We start from the raw sequence: 16,946 nt of genomic DNA, 5'->3' as shown, positions 1-16,946 counted from the left end.
CAGAGCCCAAACCCTGGCCCCACATTCTGCTGACCATAGACAGCTCAACTCTGACCCCAAGAGGGCACCCAGTCTACTAGGCCAGAGCAGATGGCCCTGGATCCAAACCCAAGAGGGTCTCCCAGGAGGACACCTCCTGGAGGCCACTGCACCTGCTGCCCTTTCCCACCCCAGGTCATCAGCCAGAAGGAAGGAGACTTCTTCTTTGACAGCTTGAGGCAGGTGTCTGACTGGATAAAGAAGAACAAACCCCAGAAAGAAGGTGAGGGTGTCTCTGTGGGTGGAGTGGCTGGGATGGTAAAGGTACAGGGGTACTGGCTGCCTCCCTGGCATCTCCTGCATGGCTTGAAATCTATTTAGTTATTCATGCACTGATCCCCCACCCCCCACCAGTGTCCCCGGACACACAGGTGACTTACTGCAGGGTGATAAAGGGTTCTGGGCCCAATCCCATGTGGGTCCAGCAACATTCCTGGAGGAGGCGGTCCCTACACTGGTCCTAAAGGATGAGGAGGAGTTGGGGGCCAGGGAAAAGGAGGGGTAGTGGTTTTTCAAGCAAGGATGCAACAGGAGTGATTTGGGGGCCAGGAGTGTGTAGTGTAGGCAGGTAGGTGGGCAGCAGGTCTTGTTGGAACAGGCTTGGTGCCCACTGCTGCCCCTCGTCCAGGGGCCCCTGTGACGCTCCCCTACCAGGTGTACTTCATGCGGAAATTGTGGCTCAATGTAGTCCCAGGGAAGGATGTGAATGCGGACACCACACTCCACTACCATCAGGTATCCAGCAGGCTGCTCTCCCAGTGGTCACTGGGGCCACACTCATCCCATCCCATCCCCTGCCCTGAGACATGAGAGTAGAGACCAAGGCAGGGACCACTTTGCTCTGAGCACCAGTGACAAAGTCCCAGGAGGTAGACAGGCCTGAAGGGTTCTGGAGCCAGGAACACAGCAGCATCTGGGGACATTGTCTGCACTGACATCTGAAGCCTGATGCTGGGGGAGGGGAGCACACAGAAGGTCCTAAAACCCTGGTGCACCAGGCCTGCCTTGAAGAGCTAATTACATGTGGATAGAGCAGGCTGCAGCCACCATAGCAAGACAGCAGGGAACCCTGACCTGACATGGTGGTCATTCCCTTGGCCAGAAGCTCTACTCTGAGAGCCTCAACCTTTGGCTTGCTCAGTCTCCCCTGGATGGGGGTGGGAGACTGCCACCTGTGCATAAAGGTGGGAGGTGGGCCCGCAGCCTGAGGCCCAGCATGTCCACCTGTCAGGAGCTGCCCAAGTACCTGCGCGGGTTCCATAAGTGTTCTCGGGAAGATGCTGTACACCTGGCAGGCCTCATCTACAAGGCCCAGTTTGACAATGACCAGTCCCAGCTGGCTAGTATCCCCAAGATCCTGAGGGAACTGGTACCTGAGAACCTCACACGCCTGATGTCCTCAGAAGAATGGAGAAAGGTCCTTGATGGGGCTGGGAGGTGACCTTCAGGCAAGGACCCTGCCTGGGCACGATGGGCAGGGGGGCTGTGGACATCCTGCCTTTCCCCGTCCTGCTCACAGTGCTGCTAAGACCCTACCTATCCCCCCCCTTCTCCACTTTAGCCCACACTGGCTCTCAGGTAGGTGGGTGCTGCTTGGGCTGGGGTTTGGGGGCCCCTGGGGTGTTCATGCCCTGCATGGAAGACTCTATCTAGACAGGGCAGCCCTGCCTAGCCCCTCACCAGCCCTCTCCTCCCCCAGAGCCTCCTTCTGGAATGCGACAAGCACAAAGACAAGACTGTACAGGAGGCCAAGGTGGCCTTTCTCAAGTGGATCTGCCGCTGGCCCACCTTTGGGTCTGCCTTCTTTGAGGTGAAGGTAGGTCTAGCTGCAGACCCACTAGCCTAGCTCCAAACACCTGGTGCAGTGGGGCTGGCGGCCATGTTTGACAGGGATGTGTGTGAGTGAGTGTGCATGCATGGGCCCCAGGTCAGTGCCTAGAAAGTGGCCACCTGGCCCCCAGGCTGGCTATGACCACCATACCTTCTCTTCCTCAGCAAACTTCAGAGCCCTCCTACCCGGACATCGTCCTCATTGCCATCAACCGACATGGGGTGCTACTCATTCACCCCAAGACCAAGGTACAGCAGCAGGGCTGGGGCCTAGAAGTCGGGACCCCTGCAATTATCAGCTCTACCATGTCACTCCTGCCTCTGGACCACACCCCACTCAGCCAGTGATCCTGGCTTCCTGCTCACTGCCACTTCTGTCCCTAGGAGCTGCTCATCACCTATCCTTTCACCAAGATTTCCAGCTGGAGCAGCGGCAGCACCTACTTCCACATGGTGCTGGGGAACCTGGGCAGGGCCAACCGCTTGCTGTGTGAGACCTCTCTGGTGAGCCCAGGCCCATCTTTAACCCAGTCACAGAACTCAAGAAACACTGGGGACTGGACTTCCAGCCCTTGTCCTCACTGCCACCCATCATGAGGGATCAGGCAGGACCAGGCTGGGCCAGCTGAGACCTCAGAGAGGCCAGGCACTTGCTGGACTGGCAGCAACAACCATGGTGGGAAGGCCTTGCAGAAGGTTCCATGTAGACCCAGTCCATTCTGAAGAGGGGGGTGGGACTTAGGCTTAGTAAGAACAGCAGGGCCCTCGCAGCTGGTGCCTCCTTTCCTCTTCCCCACACCCTACTCTGCCTGTGTTGCTGCAATAGATGTTGGATACTACAAGGTGCCCGAGTCCAACACCCCATCAACCTTCCTTGTACCCTTAGCCTCTGACCCCCACCTGTCCCCTCCTGTCCAGGGTTACAAGATGGACGACCTGCTGTCCTCATATGTGCATCAGTTCCTGAGTGCAATGAACAAACAGCAGAGCTCTGGAGCCACGGTCCTGACCAGCTTCTAACAGGAGTTGCCCCTCAGTCACCCTCCCAACCTGGGGTCCCTCCTCAGTTCAGGGCCTGCCTTCCACGCTGTCCCTCAACTCCCCTCAGCACCCCAGATGGCCCCTTTCTTCAGTGTTGACCATGGAGGTCTCGAGGGCCTTCAGCTAATGGTGGAAGGCGCCTCCTCCAATGTCTAATAAACATTTATCAAGCAGTGGGAGTGAGTGCATCTGTGAGGGAAAGGGTGAAGGGTATCGGGGGGGGGGGGGGCAACAGGCCTGGGAGGCCCTGGCCCTCAAAGGGCCCTGCCCTTTCTTCTAGAAAGAGCAAAGAGCATTGTGACTTCTCCCAAAGCCAGATGACAACTGCATTCTCTAGGAATGACTTCATCTGCCCTTTCTTTTTCCTTCTCCCCACCACCCCCTCCCTTCCTTCCTTCTTTCCGGTTCTCAGACTGAGGAGAAGGCACTCCCTGGAGATTCCTGCTTCCAAGCTCCTCTCCACACTTTTCTCCTTCCCTTTCTCCTTTCTGCCATACCTTCTCTGCTCCCAGGAGGGCAGGGGTAGAGGTGCACCTTAACCATAAGGCAGCCTGTGCCCAGCAATAAGCAGAGCTGGACACAGAGCTTGGGTTCCCACACCCAGATCCCACTGTTAAGCTCTGTCTGAAAGACACCCACTCCACCTATCAGGCCAGCCTACATGGGTACATCTACCCAGCCTGGCTGGCCTTGCTTCCAAACCCCAGTGACAGTCTGGCCTGGGAAGGTCTGGGTCCGGCCTAACTCTTCTGCCTGCCTGTCTGAAGTCTGTGGCTCCATCAGCAGTGTGTAACTCCACCTCCTCCACAAACCACACAGGCCATTGAGGGCATGTGAATCAGCTTTCATTGTGCAAGTGTGAGTCCAGTTCCAGATCTGTGCTGGCCACAGAGCAAGGGATATGGAAGTATATATCCCAGGATATGGAAGTAAGTCACCCCTTTCCTATCACCTCCTAGCCGACTATGTCCAGAGGCTCAACCCAGGCTTGGGACAACCAGAGCAGGATTTTTGCAAGGCCTTCTTAGTGATGAAGGGAGTGAGGTCTTTGTCCCTCCAGCTGGTTTCGTTAAGTGGGATGGCAGGACTTGCCGGCCCAGTGTGGGTACAGGGATCTTTCATGGCTGAGTGTGTAGCTGAGGGACTAAAGGGTGCCCCCATCACCTCCATCTGCATGGGCCTGGCTGCAGGGCCCCAGATGCCATGTGTACATAGTGGGACCACTCTGAGGTTGAGGCTCCTTCAGGAGAATGGGGGCCAACCGGTCCCCTGTGGGGAAGGACAGGTGTCAGGCAAACTGAGAACCACGATTCAAGCAGGAGCAAGAGACTTCCGTTTGTTCTTGTCTCTTGTAGGCACAGGTGAAGTGGCTGTGGGGTATGGGCCAGGCCCCCACAGAGAAGGGAAGAGAGGATCTGGCCAGGGAGAAGACAAGAAGCAGGAACAGACAAGGGAATGGAAAGGCAGGACGTGCTTGAGTGGTAAGAGGGTAGGGCAGGACAGAGAAGAGATGGAGAAAGGAGACTGGGAGGTGGCCAGGAAAAGGCAGGCAGGCAGTGGGGCAAAGGCAGGAATCCAGGAGGAGGAAGCCTCAGGCAGCGTTGACATCCACAGACTTAGGCTGCGCCTTGCGGGAAGTCAGGTCAGACAACTTCTTCAGTCGTTTCTTTAGCTCCAGTGGGAACCTCTCGTAGCATCTCTTACACACAGGCTTCATATCGAACTCCACAAACTTGTTCCTGGGGAAGGAGCCAGGAAGTCCATGCCTCACCAACCCTGATCCCAGATAGTGACCTGGAGGCAAAGGACTGGGCTTCTCAGCCCCTGGCCCAGGATTAGCCTCTGAATGGAGGGCATGGGGAGGAAGAAATGGGCCTCCAGGCCTCCCCTCCCTCCTAGAGGCTTCTCAGGTTCTGACACTCCAGAACCCTCTTTAGCTCCTTGGTGCCCTGGTTAACTTGAGCCACCCCTTACCTCTCACAACTGTAGTCACCCTCCACCCCTCCAGGCTTCCTGGGAGAGCCAGCCATGTGACACATTTGCCTTTGCATACATGCCCTTCCCTCTCCAGAACCCAGGGTCCTTGCAGGCGTGTTACTGCCCACACCACCACCATGCCCTGGGGTCCCTGAACCTGTCTCCACCTATCTGTGCTGCCCCTGGTCTCCCCACCTTCCTAGGGTCTGACTACATGTGTGGGCAAGATCAGGCTGAGAAAAGGAAGGACACCACACGACTCACTTTAAGGTGAGCTTGCTGTTGCAGGTGGAACAGGAGAAGCAGTTCACACACCAGGCCTTGTTGAGGGCTGACACCACTGTGAGGGCAGACGAGAGCTTATAGTAGGCTCCTACCAGGCCAGCCAGAGACCCAACTGTGCAAAGTCAGAGCCAGCTGGACCCGCAGCTGCAGAACCCACAGCCCGAGAGACAGCAGGCAGGTGGGGACAGAGACAGGGGGGTCAAGGACAGAGAGGCCTTACCATCACCCTCGATCACATGACTGCAGTTGTAGCAGACATCCCCAAAGAGCTGTGTACAGAACAGACTGTCAGTGCTGCTGTGGGCACCGTGCCCCAGCCCAGGAGCTCCCCATGTGCCACTTTAAGGTTGTCCTGAACACTTCCTGCTGGGTACAGCCTCAGGCCTGTGGTGAGGCCACCTGGCTCATTAGAGTCAACCCTGGTGAGGGCCACAGACTAAGGAATATTTCCCCAAAAGGCCCCATTGCTCCTCCTGACGTCCTGAGAGGATATGGCTGGTGTGTGACCTTGTCCCATCAGCCTCTGAGACCAGAAGTTCCCATCTTTCAACTAAAGTCACCGAGTAAACAAAGCTGGCCATGTCTCAGGCTCTAAGCTTCGGACTCGGGAACTGAGCACGAAGGCCCGGCTTCTGTCCTCTCAGCAGACTTCCCAGGCTACCTCAGAGACCTCCAGACCCACGTCCTTGCAGGCTCTGCCCCAGCCCTACCTGGTTGTAGTGGGTCTCACAGTAGGCCAGGCCCTTTTTCTCATAATGCCGGTGTCCCAGGAAGGGCTTCTCGCACTTGGCACAGACAAAGTGCTGGGGGAGAGAGGGTGGCCAAGAGGCTTCAGAATTATAGCAAGACCCAAGAAACAGGAGGTGGGTAGGACTCACAGCTGGAAAGGGACTGACACTCCCGTGAGAGTCAAAAGAGCCTGCTCCTTCTTGAACTCACACAGATGACATCCTGTGTCCCTGAGCTCCCTGTTGTCATCTTTAGCCCAAACAGCCATGGGCTAGCAAGGTGCTGTGGCCCTCACATATGGGAGCCTCCCTACTATCAGCCAGGTGCCTCCCGTGTCCCACACAAGCCTGGGGAAACAGAGAAGCATGGCAGGACACAGTCTCCAGTCTCCCCCAGTAGAGGGGACCAGGCTTGTCTCAGAGCAGCATAGCCCATGGTCTCCTGCAGAACCTTCCCAAACAGGCCACTCAAGGCACAGCTTCTGGATGCAGAGATGGCCAGGCAACTGGGGATGCAAACTTCCTTTCCAAGTAGGTCCATAAGAGCAATGGCACCCTCAGTCCAGGGCAAGAGCTCCAGGTGGCCCAGGTGAGCTCAGTGTCTATGTGGGGCTGTGCACACGGCAATTCTGTCGACTACAACTCCACAGGCCCCAAGGCTTGCTCCTGATTCTGGAATCCTCTAACTGCCACCAGGGGCAAGAGGGAAGCTGGGTGTGGCTGCCAACCATGGCCCGTGGGCCAGCTCCCATGCTCCCATGGATGGGCTGGAGTCCCTGGCCAGTGCAAGGAGAGGCCATACCCAGAACAATGTCCTTTCTGGGAACCAGTACATGGCCTGGGCTGGGGCATGGACCCCAGGGGCCTGTGAACCAGGGCACCCCAAACCTGAAGCCACAGGCTGTGGCCTGCTCACCTCCACATGCCACCGCTTGCCCAGTGCATTGACCACACGACCCTCAATGGGTCGGCGGCAGGCCCCACAGATGGGGACGCCCATCTTGTCATGGCAAGGCAGGCAGTAGAGCTCACCCTTCAGCTCTCGGGCTTCGGCAGTCAGCTCCTTCCTGGAAGACAAAAGAGTCCCCAGATACCACCCTGTCCTTCTCCGGGGTTACTACGGCCCCTCTAGCCCAGCACCCTGCACCCCGAGAAGCCCCACTCAGGCTGAGCGGCAGCTCTCTCTGATCTCTGGACTCTGGAGATTTCCTGTGTGTGCCCCAGACAGGCCCTAGAGCACAGAATTCCGACACAGGCCTAGCAGAAGGGCGCCTGTGTTCTGCCCCACCAACCTTTTGAGAAGCAGGTCTGTTCTTGGGGGCCCCCCTCCTCCTCCAAACCAGACTGGGTGTCTGGGACAGGCATGGAGGGAACCACAGGGGACCAGAGGAGATCTGCAGCTTCTCTCTGCTCCCCGCCCCTCCCCAACACCAGCACCAACCTCACTCTACTTCTTTCTCTCTGCTACATCTCAACCATAGTCCCTGCAGTCTAGGGGCCACCTTACATTGCGCACCCCACTGCTCCCCCGCCCCGTCCCGCCACCAAATTCCAAGTGCCCCTGAACAAAGCCCAGAAAGAGGAGCTCCCCAGCCCCCATTCCACCTCTGCCTCCATACACCGGACACTCTACGCCTGACTGACTCAACTTTTACAGGCCTGGATTGGGGCAGGGGGGGGGGTCCCACCATCCCTGCACTATGATGACAGTCCTGGGTTTCCACGCCCCCCACAAGGTCAGGGCTGGGCACCTACCCACAGTGGGAGCAGTTGAAGTGGTCCGGGTGGTAGGCATCATTCCTGAACATGAGGGGCTGCTCATCAATGACCAGGTGGCACCGCTGACAGATGTACTTACCCAGGCCCTTGGCCTTCTCCCGGTTGTGGCAAGGCCGACAGAGGTGTCTGTGGGAGACAAGGGTAGTGTTAGCGGTAGGTCGATGTCTCCTGCACCTCCTCCCAGGACAGCCAGGCCATGTCCAGGAGAAGAGAGCCCAGGATGCTGCTCAGGGAGAGCCTGGGTGCTTCAAAGGGAACCAGCCAGGGGTGAAGAAAAGCCAGCTGCCCAATCACGAGGCCTGGAAGGCCACAGGGCCTCCTAAAAGGGATGCCTCCTATGCTCAGGAAGACTGGAAATACAACAGAATGCACATTGTGGTTGGATGGTATATTTCTTCTTTCCAGTTTTCCTGAGCCTAGAATATTGTGTGGCATAGAGGAAACATTTAGTTGACATTTGCTGAAAAATTCGTTTATTCTCAAATGTCTTTTAACACAAATGTGCTACAGTGAATGTTAGCCTTAAAAACCACTGTGCTCAGCGCTGTGGCCGACGAGTGCAGGACCGTGCGGCCTGCTCACCCCCTTCATTTGAGGTCTGCCGGATGAAGAGGGGCCCTGGTATGCAAAGGCGCTTTCTGTCTTCACAGACAAGCGCAGCTGTGTCATATGGAGGCCCCTGAACCCAGGGACTGTCATCACAGAGTCTTTTTTGTCATCACAGAGCCATTTCTGATGCTGCTCCCTGCACTGGGCAACAGCTGTGGTCTCAACCAAGAGAGAAATCAACATGGCTTCTGTTTTCTTGTCCTCAAAGTGGCAAGAATTTAGAATCAGGGTCCCCAGGCAAAGATGCACAAAGACCTCAATCCAACACCCCTGTTCCCCAGTCCCCACCTGCCACCCCAATCTAATGTAGTCCCGATGCAGCTGGGCTCTCCTTCTCAGGCCCACGATCCAAGGGATGCCTCTCCACCCTTCACTGGCCTCCACAGTCACCTGACAATCAGTCCCTTTTACAGGCTGGTCAGGGAGTTTGCATTACAGATTGACTTGCACTTGAGACACCCCCAACCAGATATTATGGGCAGAGTCCATTACCTGGACTACCAATTCAGCATCCCCAGCTTGGACACCTCCCTTGGTTTGGGCCTTGACTCCATCCTAAAGACCACTGCTCTCTACTCACCTGGGGTCTTGCCTTGCCAGTTTGTGAGCAGCAGAGCAAAGAGCCCAAGAAAGGAGCCTGGTAGTTACTTGCTAAGCTACAGACCCGGGTGTTCAGCCTGGGGTAGTATGTGTACAAACAAGTGACCGCACAAGACAGGAAGGGAGGGACAGTGGGTTCCATCTCCCTGTGACAACATGGCCGAGCCAAGACTGGAGCCAGTCTCCTGGTCCTGGATTCCTGGCAGCAGATATAGCCTTTGACTACAGCCCTTACCACTGTGACCCCTGGAGCCCACCCACCCTTGAATACCTGTGTCCCAGACCCCATCTAGGTCAACCTCCACAGCAGGCCCAGGGCTGAGCAGCCCTCCGCAGCCACCCACAGTGGCTAGCCCATGCCCCTGCCTGTGTCTCTGTCACAGTCATGGCTTTATTATCCATAACCTCACTCCAAATTGTGCAACTCCTCTCCTTAGCATGAGTACAACATTCAAACCATATAGAATAAATCTATTTCAAAGATACAGAAATTAGTTCAACATATCCAGGTGTGGTAGTGTATGCATCCCAGCTTGGGAAGCTGAGGAAGGAGGTTTGTGAGTTTGAGATCAGCCTGCACTACATGGCAAGATCCTGTCTCAAAAACAAACAAACAAACAAAAACCATACGCAATCAAAATTTACTCAATTCCTAATTTTTTTTTTTTTTGGCAGTACTGGGGTTTGAACTCAAGGCCTCATGATTTCTAGGCAAGCACTCTACCATTTGAGCCATTCTGCCAGCATCAACTCCCAAAACTCCTATTACAATGGTCACTGTAATACTGTGGACTGGGGACGTAGCTCAGAGGTGGAGTGCTCACTTAGCATGTACAAGGCCGCGGGTTCATCTGTAGCACGGCAAAAGAACAAAAAGTCTGTAAGCCCAGAAGTGCCCTGCTCAGGGCAGCCAGTTTCAAAGCCCATATCTACAGCCAGTGTGAGCCAGTACTTCCAAATAGCCACTCCTGGGGCACGATGGAGAAGGGACATGCTCCCTGGTGCACACCCTGCTGGCCCTCAGACAAGACAGATTAAGCAGCCAGTCGTTCTCACAGGAAATGCAGATAGGAAACAGCAGACTAGGTCCCAGCACCAGATCCAAAGGTGACCTTCAGAATTCAGGTAGAATTAAAATGGAATCTTAGAATTCTAGCATCACGATGCAGCAGAAAAACAAAACAACCACCAAGTGTCACTTCTGTAGGAAAAGGCTCGGCTTCAAATCCTGGCTCTGCCACTTGCTACTGTCTGAGCCTAGGTTTCCTTATCTGTCAAATGGAGCAAAATTTCCAGCTGCACAGGGCTATGTGAAAAGACAAATTTAATATAGGGCAGGTGGTAGGTTCTCCCAAAATGCTAGCCAGTTTTAACTAAAAAACTGAAAAGTCTTTTGAAACTAGGAATGCTGGTTTCTAATGTATCATTTTTGAAAAGACAGAAATGACAAGCTTGGTTCACTAAGTCCAGGAACAGCCACTGGTGACATCCAACACAACCCTACCTCAAGCCACCTCAGAGAGGAGTCTTGGGGGCCAGTGGTCAGTGGGCTACAGACAGCTCCTGTGCAGAGGAGGGGCCTGCAGAGGCGAGGGCCAGGCCTGCCGGGCTGAGCTGTGTCCTCACGGGACAGACAGCGACCCATTATGAGGCGGCCTGCAGCTGTGTCCAGCTACACATAAAGGCCATGATTTATTCCACACACCCGAACGGTGCCTAATTATACAGGGCAGGACACAAGGACCCTGAAAGAATCCCCTCTGCATTCACGACATCCCTCCCGGAGTCCAGCAGGCTTGGGAGTCTGGCCTGTTGCCATGGCGGCTGGCCCCTCCTTCCCAACCCCCCTACCCATTAATAGGAAATCATCCCCTTCTCAAACGTCCTGTTGTGTCTGTCAGTTCCCAGCCCAAGACCCCACTCGGCCCCAGCCCTTGCCCACTCCCAGGCTCCCAAAACAGTCACACACTGTGACACTTGGTGACCAAGCTGAGGGGCGGGGGTGTGCAGAGTCTGAGGACACACTGGAATATTCACAGCCCCTGTGACAGCACAGGCAGCCGGAGGAGCGGCCCACCCCACAAGAGACCCCCTCAGGAATGAAGCGGCCTTTCAGGACCAGAGGGGCTGCAGCCACCCTTGTTCTCCTTAAATAGCCAGCCTCCATCCCCAGCTGCACGGAGCCCACCACTGGCACCATCACCCTGGCCCCCCGCTCACCTGCCACCCCTAGACTCCTGCCTTTTCCTCCTGGATCAGCTACAAGAGGTAAGGGGCAGGGGCGGGCGGGGCAAGCAAGAGCCCAGGCCAGGCATAGGCAACTCAGAGCAGGGGACGCCATGCTGGGGTGGAGGACATCTCTTGTCTCTGTCTCTTTGATGATGGTATGACCTATGTATCAAAGGCTAATCATGGTCTGACCTGAGAACAACCCAGAGAGCCATGTTTTTGTCCATCTGGGGCTTAAGGAGGGCAAGGAGCTTGTCCATACACCCACAAATGGTCAGTTGGAACCAGCATCCATGCCATTTGCCTCTAGGCTACCTTAGCACAAAGAGCAGCCAGGTGAAGGAGACTGTCTGGAAGCAGGACTTGGGCCAGGGAGGGAGAGATGCCCAATGCAGAGGACACCACCACTGCTCTGGCACAGTGCTGCCACTACGGCTTCCTCCTACAGCCACACCTGCCCACATGCCCCACCATGGAGGCCCTAGATCTATATTACAACGCTTATCTGACTCACAGCCCTGGGACTCGACACTGCCTCAGGCCCTGCTCATATTCTATGTGTCCCCCGCCCCCCAGTGACACAGGCTTGGCTGGCAGTCTGAACAGAGGGAGCCTTGAGAAGTTTGTGCTAATTTTGCCTGGCTGGCCTTGAACTGCCATTCTCCTGTCTCTGCTTCCCAAGCAGCTAGTATTACAGGTGTCTGCTACCACTGATGCCCACCTCTTAGGACTGTAAGCCAGCGTAGGGAGGCCCTCGCCATGCAGGGTCGGGGTGGGGGTCACACCTGCAAGCTGCCCTTCTGGAGTGGTCAGATGATAACTGTGCTGCAAAGCAAAGTCAGGGGCAGCCAGGGTGGAGGGCACCCAGCTTGGCTCTTTCCAGACCTGGGTTCCCACAGGGGCAGGGATAAGAAGGCAGGGCTGACAGCAGCCTCCTGCTCCAACTCTGGGCTGTGGCTGCTCTGGTCCTACACCTGCCCTTCTTGCCCATACTCTCCACTCCCAGGCCCAGGTGAGGGGAAGCACGGTGTTTGGGAGCCCCTTCTTCTTGGATCTCTTGAGGGATTAAAGTCAAAACAGAGATCAGTTTCTCTAGCTGGTAGGAAGCAATAGGGAGCACCAGATCTGGGATGTGAAAGGTATAAACAGCTGGTTACCGAGGCTGGCAGGGCTCTGAGCTCAGCCCTCAGCTGGGGTCACACTAGGCAGCCCCTGGAGCCTCTCTGGAGCTATAGATCTTCACAGGAAAATCCTGGCCAGTCTCTCTGCCTCCGGGTACAGGCTCTTTGCCTCCTGGAAAGATCTTGCCACCTGACTGTGGAACAACCCTGAAGGGGAAAAGACACCCTGCTGGCCTGAGGCCCAGTCCAAGGTCTTCCTAAGTTCCGACACCCTTGTTAGGATGTCCAGAATAGAGATGGTGGGCAGAGGGCAGAAAGCATCCCAAGAGACTGGGGCTGTCACTGCTGGAGGACAGAGCAGCCCACTGCACACCTGCTGGAGCCCCACTGGTGTCAGGGGCTGGCTGGGGCAGCCAGAGCACTCTGCTCCCTGCAGCTGTGGAAAGGTTGAGAGAGCTGGGCAGGCAGGCCAGGGAGGGCCCCAGCAACGCAGGGGCTGAAGGTGGCTTCCAAGCACCGATGCCACCAATTCACCCCTGGGAAGCAGGGCTCACTTGACATTCAGATGGCACACCTGGGAGTACTCTCCAGAGCCACAGGCAGTTGGGGCCCACCTCTGTGCAGACAGAGGCCCAGTGTGCTCCACTTCAGATTTCTGGGTCTCTCAGTAATGACTCCAGGCCTTTGGCAGTGACATGGCTGCTCAGTGGGGAAACCCCAGACCCCAGTTCTGATGCTCAGCCAGTTACAAATGACACAGGAGGTCCCTGCAGTCACCTGTGCATGATGACCAGCCTGGAGCAGCTCCGTTGGTGGAAGGTTCTGAGGGTGTCAGAGGTCTTACTCTGACTTTTGGGGAATATGAAGTTTTGCCGTCCTGGGCTCCCCACAACCTGTTGGCATGTTCCCTCCAGGTGTGTCCCAAGCTCTGCCTCCGGCCAAAGCATGAATGGCCTCGAGGTGGTCTCCCCAAGTCTAACTGACAACTCTTCTGCGGCTGCTGAGCAATGTGGGCAGGAGACACCGCTGGAGAACATGCTGTTTGCCTGCTTCTACCTCCTGGATTTCATCCTGGCTTTTGTGGGCAATGCCCTGGCCCTGTGGCTTTTCATCCGGGACCGCAAGTCAGGCACCCCAGCCAATGTGTTCCTGATGCACCTGGCTGTGGCTGACTTGTCCTGTGTGCTGGTCCTGCCCACCCGCCTCGTCTACCACTTCTCTGGGAACCACTGGCCATTTGGGGAAATCCCATGCCGACTCACCGGCTTCCTGTTCTACCTCAACATGTATGCCAGCATCTACTTCCTCACCTGCATCAGCGCTGACCGCTTCCTGGCCATTGTGCACCCAGTCAAGTCCCTTAAGCTGCGCAGGCCTCTCTATGCCCACCTGGCCTGTGCCTTCCTGTGGGTGGTGGTGGCTTTGGCCATGGCCCCGCTGCTGGTGAGCACTCAGACGGTGCAGACCAACCACACGGTGGTCTGCCTGCAGCTATACCGGGAGAAGGCCTCCCACCGCGCCCTCGCCTCCCTGGCTGTGGCCTTCACCTTCCCTTTTGTCACTACGGTCACCTGCTACCTGCTAATCATCCGCAGCCTGCGGCAGGGCCCCCGTGTGGAGAAGCGGCTCAAGAACAAAGCTGTCCGCATGATCGCCATGGTGCTGGCTATCTTCCTGGTCTGTTTCGTGCCCTACCACGTCCACCGCTCTGTCTACGTGCTACACTACCGCGGTGGCGGGACCTCCTGCACCGCCCAGCGTGTCCTGGCCCTAGGGAACCGAATCACCTCCTGCCTCACCAGCCTCAACGGGGCCCTCGACCCTGTCATGTACTTCTTCGTGGCTGAGAAGTTCCGCCACGCCTTGTGCAACTTGCTCTGTGGCAAGAGGCTCACAGGCCCACCCCCCAGCTTCGAAGGGAAGACCAACGAGAGCTCACTGAGCGCCAGGTCAGAGCTGTGAGCCGCAAGGTGCTGCCCTTGGGCTGGCCACAGGCTGTCACAGGAGGACCAGCCCCTTAGGAAGTTTGCTGCCAGACCCAGCAGGAGAAGTTCTCCTGACACCTGCTGAGCAAACAACCTGGAATTTCAGCAGGTCCCCACTCCTCCTTCCAAGGTCACCCAATGGGAGCTCAGTGTTCTCCCTGAAAAAGGAAAGCTGACAATGGGGATGGATTGGTCACTCCTCTGAGGGCTGACCCAATCCTGGGGACTGGGCTGACCCTGCTTACTTGCAGCTCCCAGACACTCAGTGACTTCACCCATGCTAAGGGGGGAAGGGAGACAGAAGAATGATTCTGGAACAATGAGGGTCTTTCTTTCCCGGCTAAGCTCTCAGCCTCCTTCCCTCTATAGACAAGCACGGCAGTGAAGCCCTCAGAAAGACTCACGAGGCAGGCTGCTAGACCCCAGGTGAAGAGGCACATGAATCTGAAGGGAAGACTGGGGAGGTGTCTAAATATTTCCTTTGTAGCACAAGGTACATACACTGAGTTCCCTTCATGGCTCCTTTGCCAAATGACACCTTTCTGAGTTTAGGGGAACACGGACTACAAATGGTAATCAAATGCCACTGTAAATACTTTTCACACTGGGTGCACGTGACCCCCCAGCAAACCCGACCTACGGAGTACATTAGCTCAGCTCTGGGCGCCTGTTCCCTCCTGCTGTAAATCCCCCACCCAAACACACACAGCTGCCCCTCGCCTGACATGGCATGGACGGACAGCCATGGGTGCTTACCTCAGGCAGGGCCAGGCATGTAAACCACTAACCAGACCCAGCAGGGACATCCTGAACTCCACTCCCTCCCAAGAGGCCTTCACCAACCTCAGCCGGCCGAGCTCTGAGCTGTTACACGCTTTGCTCTAACACATCCTTTTTGGTACTTGTTTGTACTGATCATAAATGTAAGTGTTGCCTTAAGATGGAGGAGGTTATTGCGATTACTCGATATGATGCTCTCCCCAGAACTTCTCCCTTCCCCGCTCACGTTACTCAGCCTCTGGCTGCCACCCTGTGCCTATCATTACAGAAACACATACTTTTCTATAACCTTGTACTTCCCAAAGCACTTTTGGTCTCCTCCAATTTTCCAGCCAGTCAGGGGGGCAGTAGCCAAGGTCAAGTCTTGGCTCCAGAAGGGGCCAGGACTCACTCTAGGCACACACCTGGTTGGTGACCCTACTGATCAGCACTGATCCCCCACCCAGTATTGTCCCTTGACCCCTCCACTGCACTGTCTGCCCCTCACCAAGACAACATGCTGAGGACCGGGCACTGTGCTGGTCCTGCAGACACCAGGACCGACACAAGGCCATGTGCATCTCTTGTGGAGTAGCAAATTAATGCACACAGTCAATCGTTGCAGCCATGACAGGAGGGACAATAGGTGCCGTGATAGAGAACAAGTGCTCAGGCAGGAGACGGTGTGGCAGTCCAATGGACAGCTGGGGTGTCCGACAAGGGAGTTTGAATGGAGAGGCAGACATGATCATAAGTGGAGGAGAAACTCACAGCTCAGATTGGGGCCCATTGTATTTGGAATGCCTGGTGGCCCTCAAGAGGTGATGGCATTGTGGCAGCTGAGTACAACAAGGGAGAGGTCTGCGTGTGCCCGAGTGGTTCTGACATGCCACGTAGGGGTCTGAGACCTTAGCTGCAAGGGCAGAGCACAAAGCCCCAAACAACCTGCCCCCCACCCCAGAGAAGAAGAGACTGAGCTGGTACTGGCAACCCACAGAGCTTCCTCCAGTAGAGGGATGCTGCAGTGGGCACTGCTGGGAAGGCCCTGGCCATGCAGAGCAGAGTGAGCAGCTGGAGTACACAGGGGGCAGGGGCTCCCCTAAGGCCAGCCTCAGACAGGTGGGAGGTGTGGAGGCAGCAGTAGGAGGAGTAGGGGCAGGGAGAAAAAAGTAAGACTTCTTGGAAGGTGCTGATGAGGTTTACGGCCCTGGTTTAGAGTAAATTTGAGCAACATGGTTGGGTGATTTCTCTCTAGCAACAATCAGCTGTGTGAGTACAGGTGGGGGAAGATGGTCATCATGGTGAGGAAATTCCTTGAACTCAAAGCTCCTTATCCACTGTGGCCCTCTCATGGCTCCTGCTGGGGCACCCTGGTCCATTCTTTCTATTGGCTATTGGCGAGGAGCACCCCTTGTGTCCGTCCACCCAGGCTCTCACCCTCACTCCCCCCCAACCTCAGTCCTCACCTGAGCACTGGGAGTGATACTGGCCACTTTGCAGCGTTGGAGAAGGGTCTATAGCCATGACTGTACAGGACGCAGAGCCTGGACACAGAGCCTGGCACTTGTGGTGAGGGGCCCTCCTCTCTGCCCCAACACAGCCACCTCACCTGCCCGCATTCTTCACGAAGCCCAGGTCGGCCAGCTCCACGTCACATAGCTCGCAGCGGAAGCACCCTGGGTGCCAGTTGGTGTTCATGGCCTTGATGACTCGTCCAATGATGAACTCGCCTGGAAGGGAGGACCTTCTTGATTGAAGAGCACGTGCCCCACCCTCAGGCCCCTCCCAAGCCCATGCACACTAGCGCTCCTCCCAAGCTCAGCCTGGTCCGAGGTGTCAAGCCTGCAGCATAGGAAGAGAGTTCCTGACGGGAGCCTGCAGGGAGATGCTTAGAGAGACAGGGCGAGGCAACCAGGGACGAGTATCCCAGTCCTATGCCAGTCTTGTGCAACCCCACACCCCAA

General features: G+C 56.2%; 3 protein-coding genes across 9 annotated transcripts in view; 2 read left to right on the top strand and 1 right to left on the bottom strand.

The window, feature by feature from the left end:
* Positions 1-3,086, top strand: part of Myo7b (myosin VIIB) — an 86,372-nt gene extending 83,286 nt beyond the window's left edge. Inside the window, exons 42-48 of the mRNA XM_074070464.1 lie at positions 175-262; positions 668-774; positions 1,271-1,456; positions 1,739-1,855; positions 2,035-2,118; positions 2,254-2,373; positions 2,788-3,086. Of these exons, the coding sequence (XP_073926565.1) occupies positions 175-262; positions 668-774; positions 1,271-1,456; positions 1,739-1,855; positions 2,035-2,118; positions 2,254-2,373; positions 2,788-2,889 (804 nt within the window). The 3' untranslated portion in view covers positions 2,890-3,086. The remainder of the gene's footprint in view (positions 1-174; positions 263-667; positions 775-1,270; positions 1,457-1,738; positions 1,856-2,034; positions 2,119-2,253; positions 2,374-2,787) is intronic.
* Positions 3,087-3,733: 647 nt separating this feature from the next.
* Positions 3,734-16,946, bottom strand: part of Lims2 (LIM zinc finger domain containing 2) — a 34,146-nt gene continuing 20,933 nt past the window's right edge. For 5 of the 7 annotated variants that reach the window (XM_020168356.2, XM_020168355.2, XM_074070461.1 and 2 more), the window contains exons 4-10: positions 16,592-16,712; positions 7,656-7,805; positions 6,817-6,967; positions 5,883-5,975; positions 5,393-5,441; positions 5,152-5,227; positions 3,734-4,649 (exon numbers count right to left, since the gene is read on the bottom strand). In XM_020168356.2, the coding sequence (XP_020023945.2) occupies positions 4,502-4,649; positions 5,152-5,227; positions 5,393-5,441; positions 5,883-5,975; positions 6,817-6,967; positions 7,656-7,805; positions 16,592-16,712 (788 nt within the window). In that variant the 3' untranslated portion in view covers positions 3,734-4,501. The remainder of the gene's footprint in view (positions 4,650-5,151; positions 5,228-5,392; positions 5,442-5,882; positions 5,976-6,816; positions 6,968-7,655; positions 7,806-16,591; positions 16,713-16,946) is intronic. The other 2 variants (XM_074070460.1, XM_074070463.1) reach the window with 1 other exon arrangement.
* Gpr17 (G protein-coupled receptor 17) lies at positions 10,966-16,592 on the top strand. The gene is made up of 2 exons (XM_020168354.2): positions 10,966-11,156; positions 13,153-16,592. The coding sequence occupies exon 2, from the start codon at positions 13,184-13,186 to the stop codon at positions 14,198-14,200; it is 1,017 nt and encodes a 338-aa protein (XP_020023943.2). The 5' UTR covers positions 10,966-11,156; positions 13,153-13,183; the 3' UTR covers positions 14,201-16,592.

The sequence above is a fragment of the Castor canadensis genome, chromosome 4, assembly GCF_047511655.1.
Source record: "Castor canadensis chromosome 4, mCasCan1.hap1v2, whole genome shotgun sequence".
Taxonomy (NCBI): domain Eukaryota; kingdom Metazoa; phylum Chordata; class Mammalia; order Rodentia; family Castoridae; genus Castor; species Castor canadensis.
The sequence above is the reverse complement of the archived record's forward strand: the minus strand, read 5'-3'. Positions and strand labels throughout refer to the sequence as shown.

Coding starts and splice junctions, on each gene's coding strand:
- Gpr17 (XM_020168354.2), top strand. CDS start 13,184: ATGAATGGCCTCGAGGTGGTCTCCCCAAGTCTAACTGACAACTCTTCT.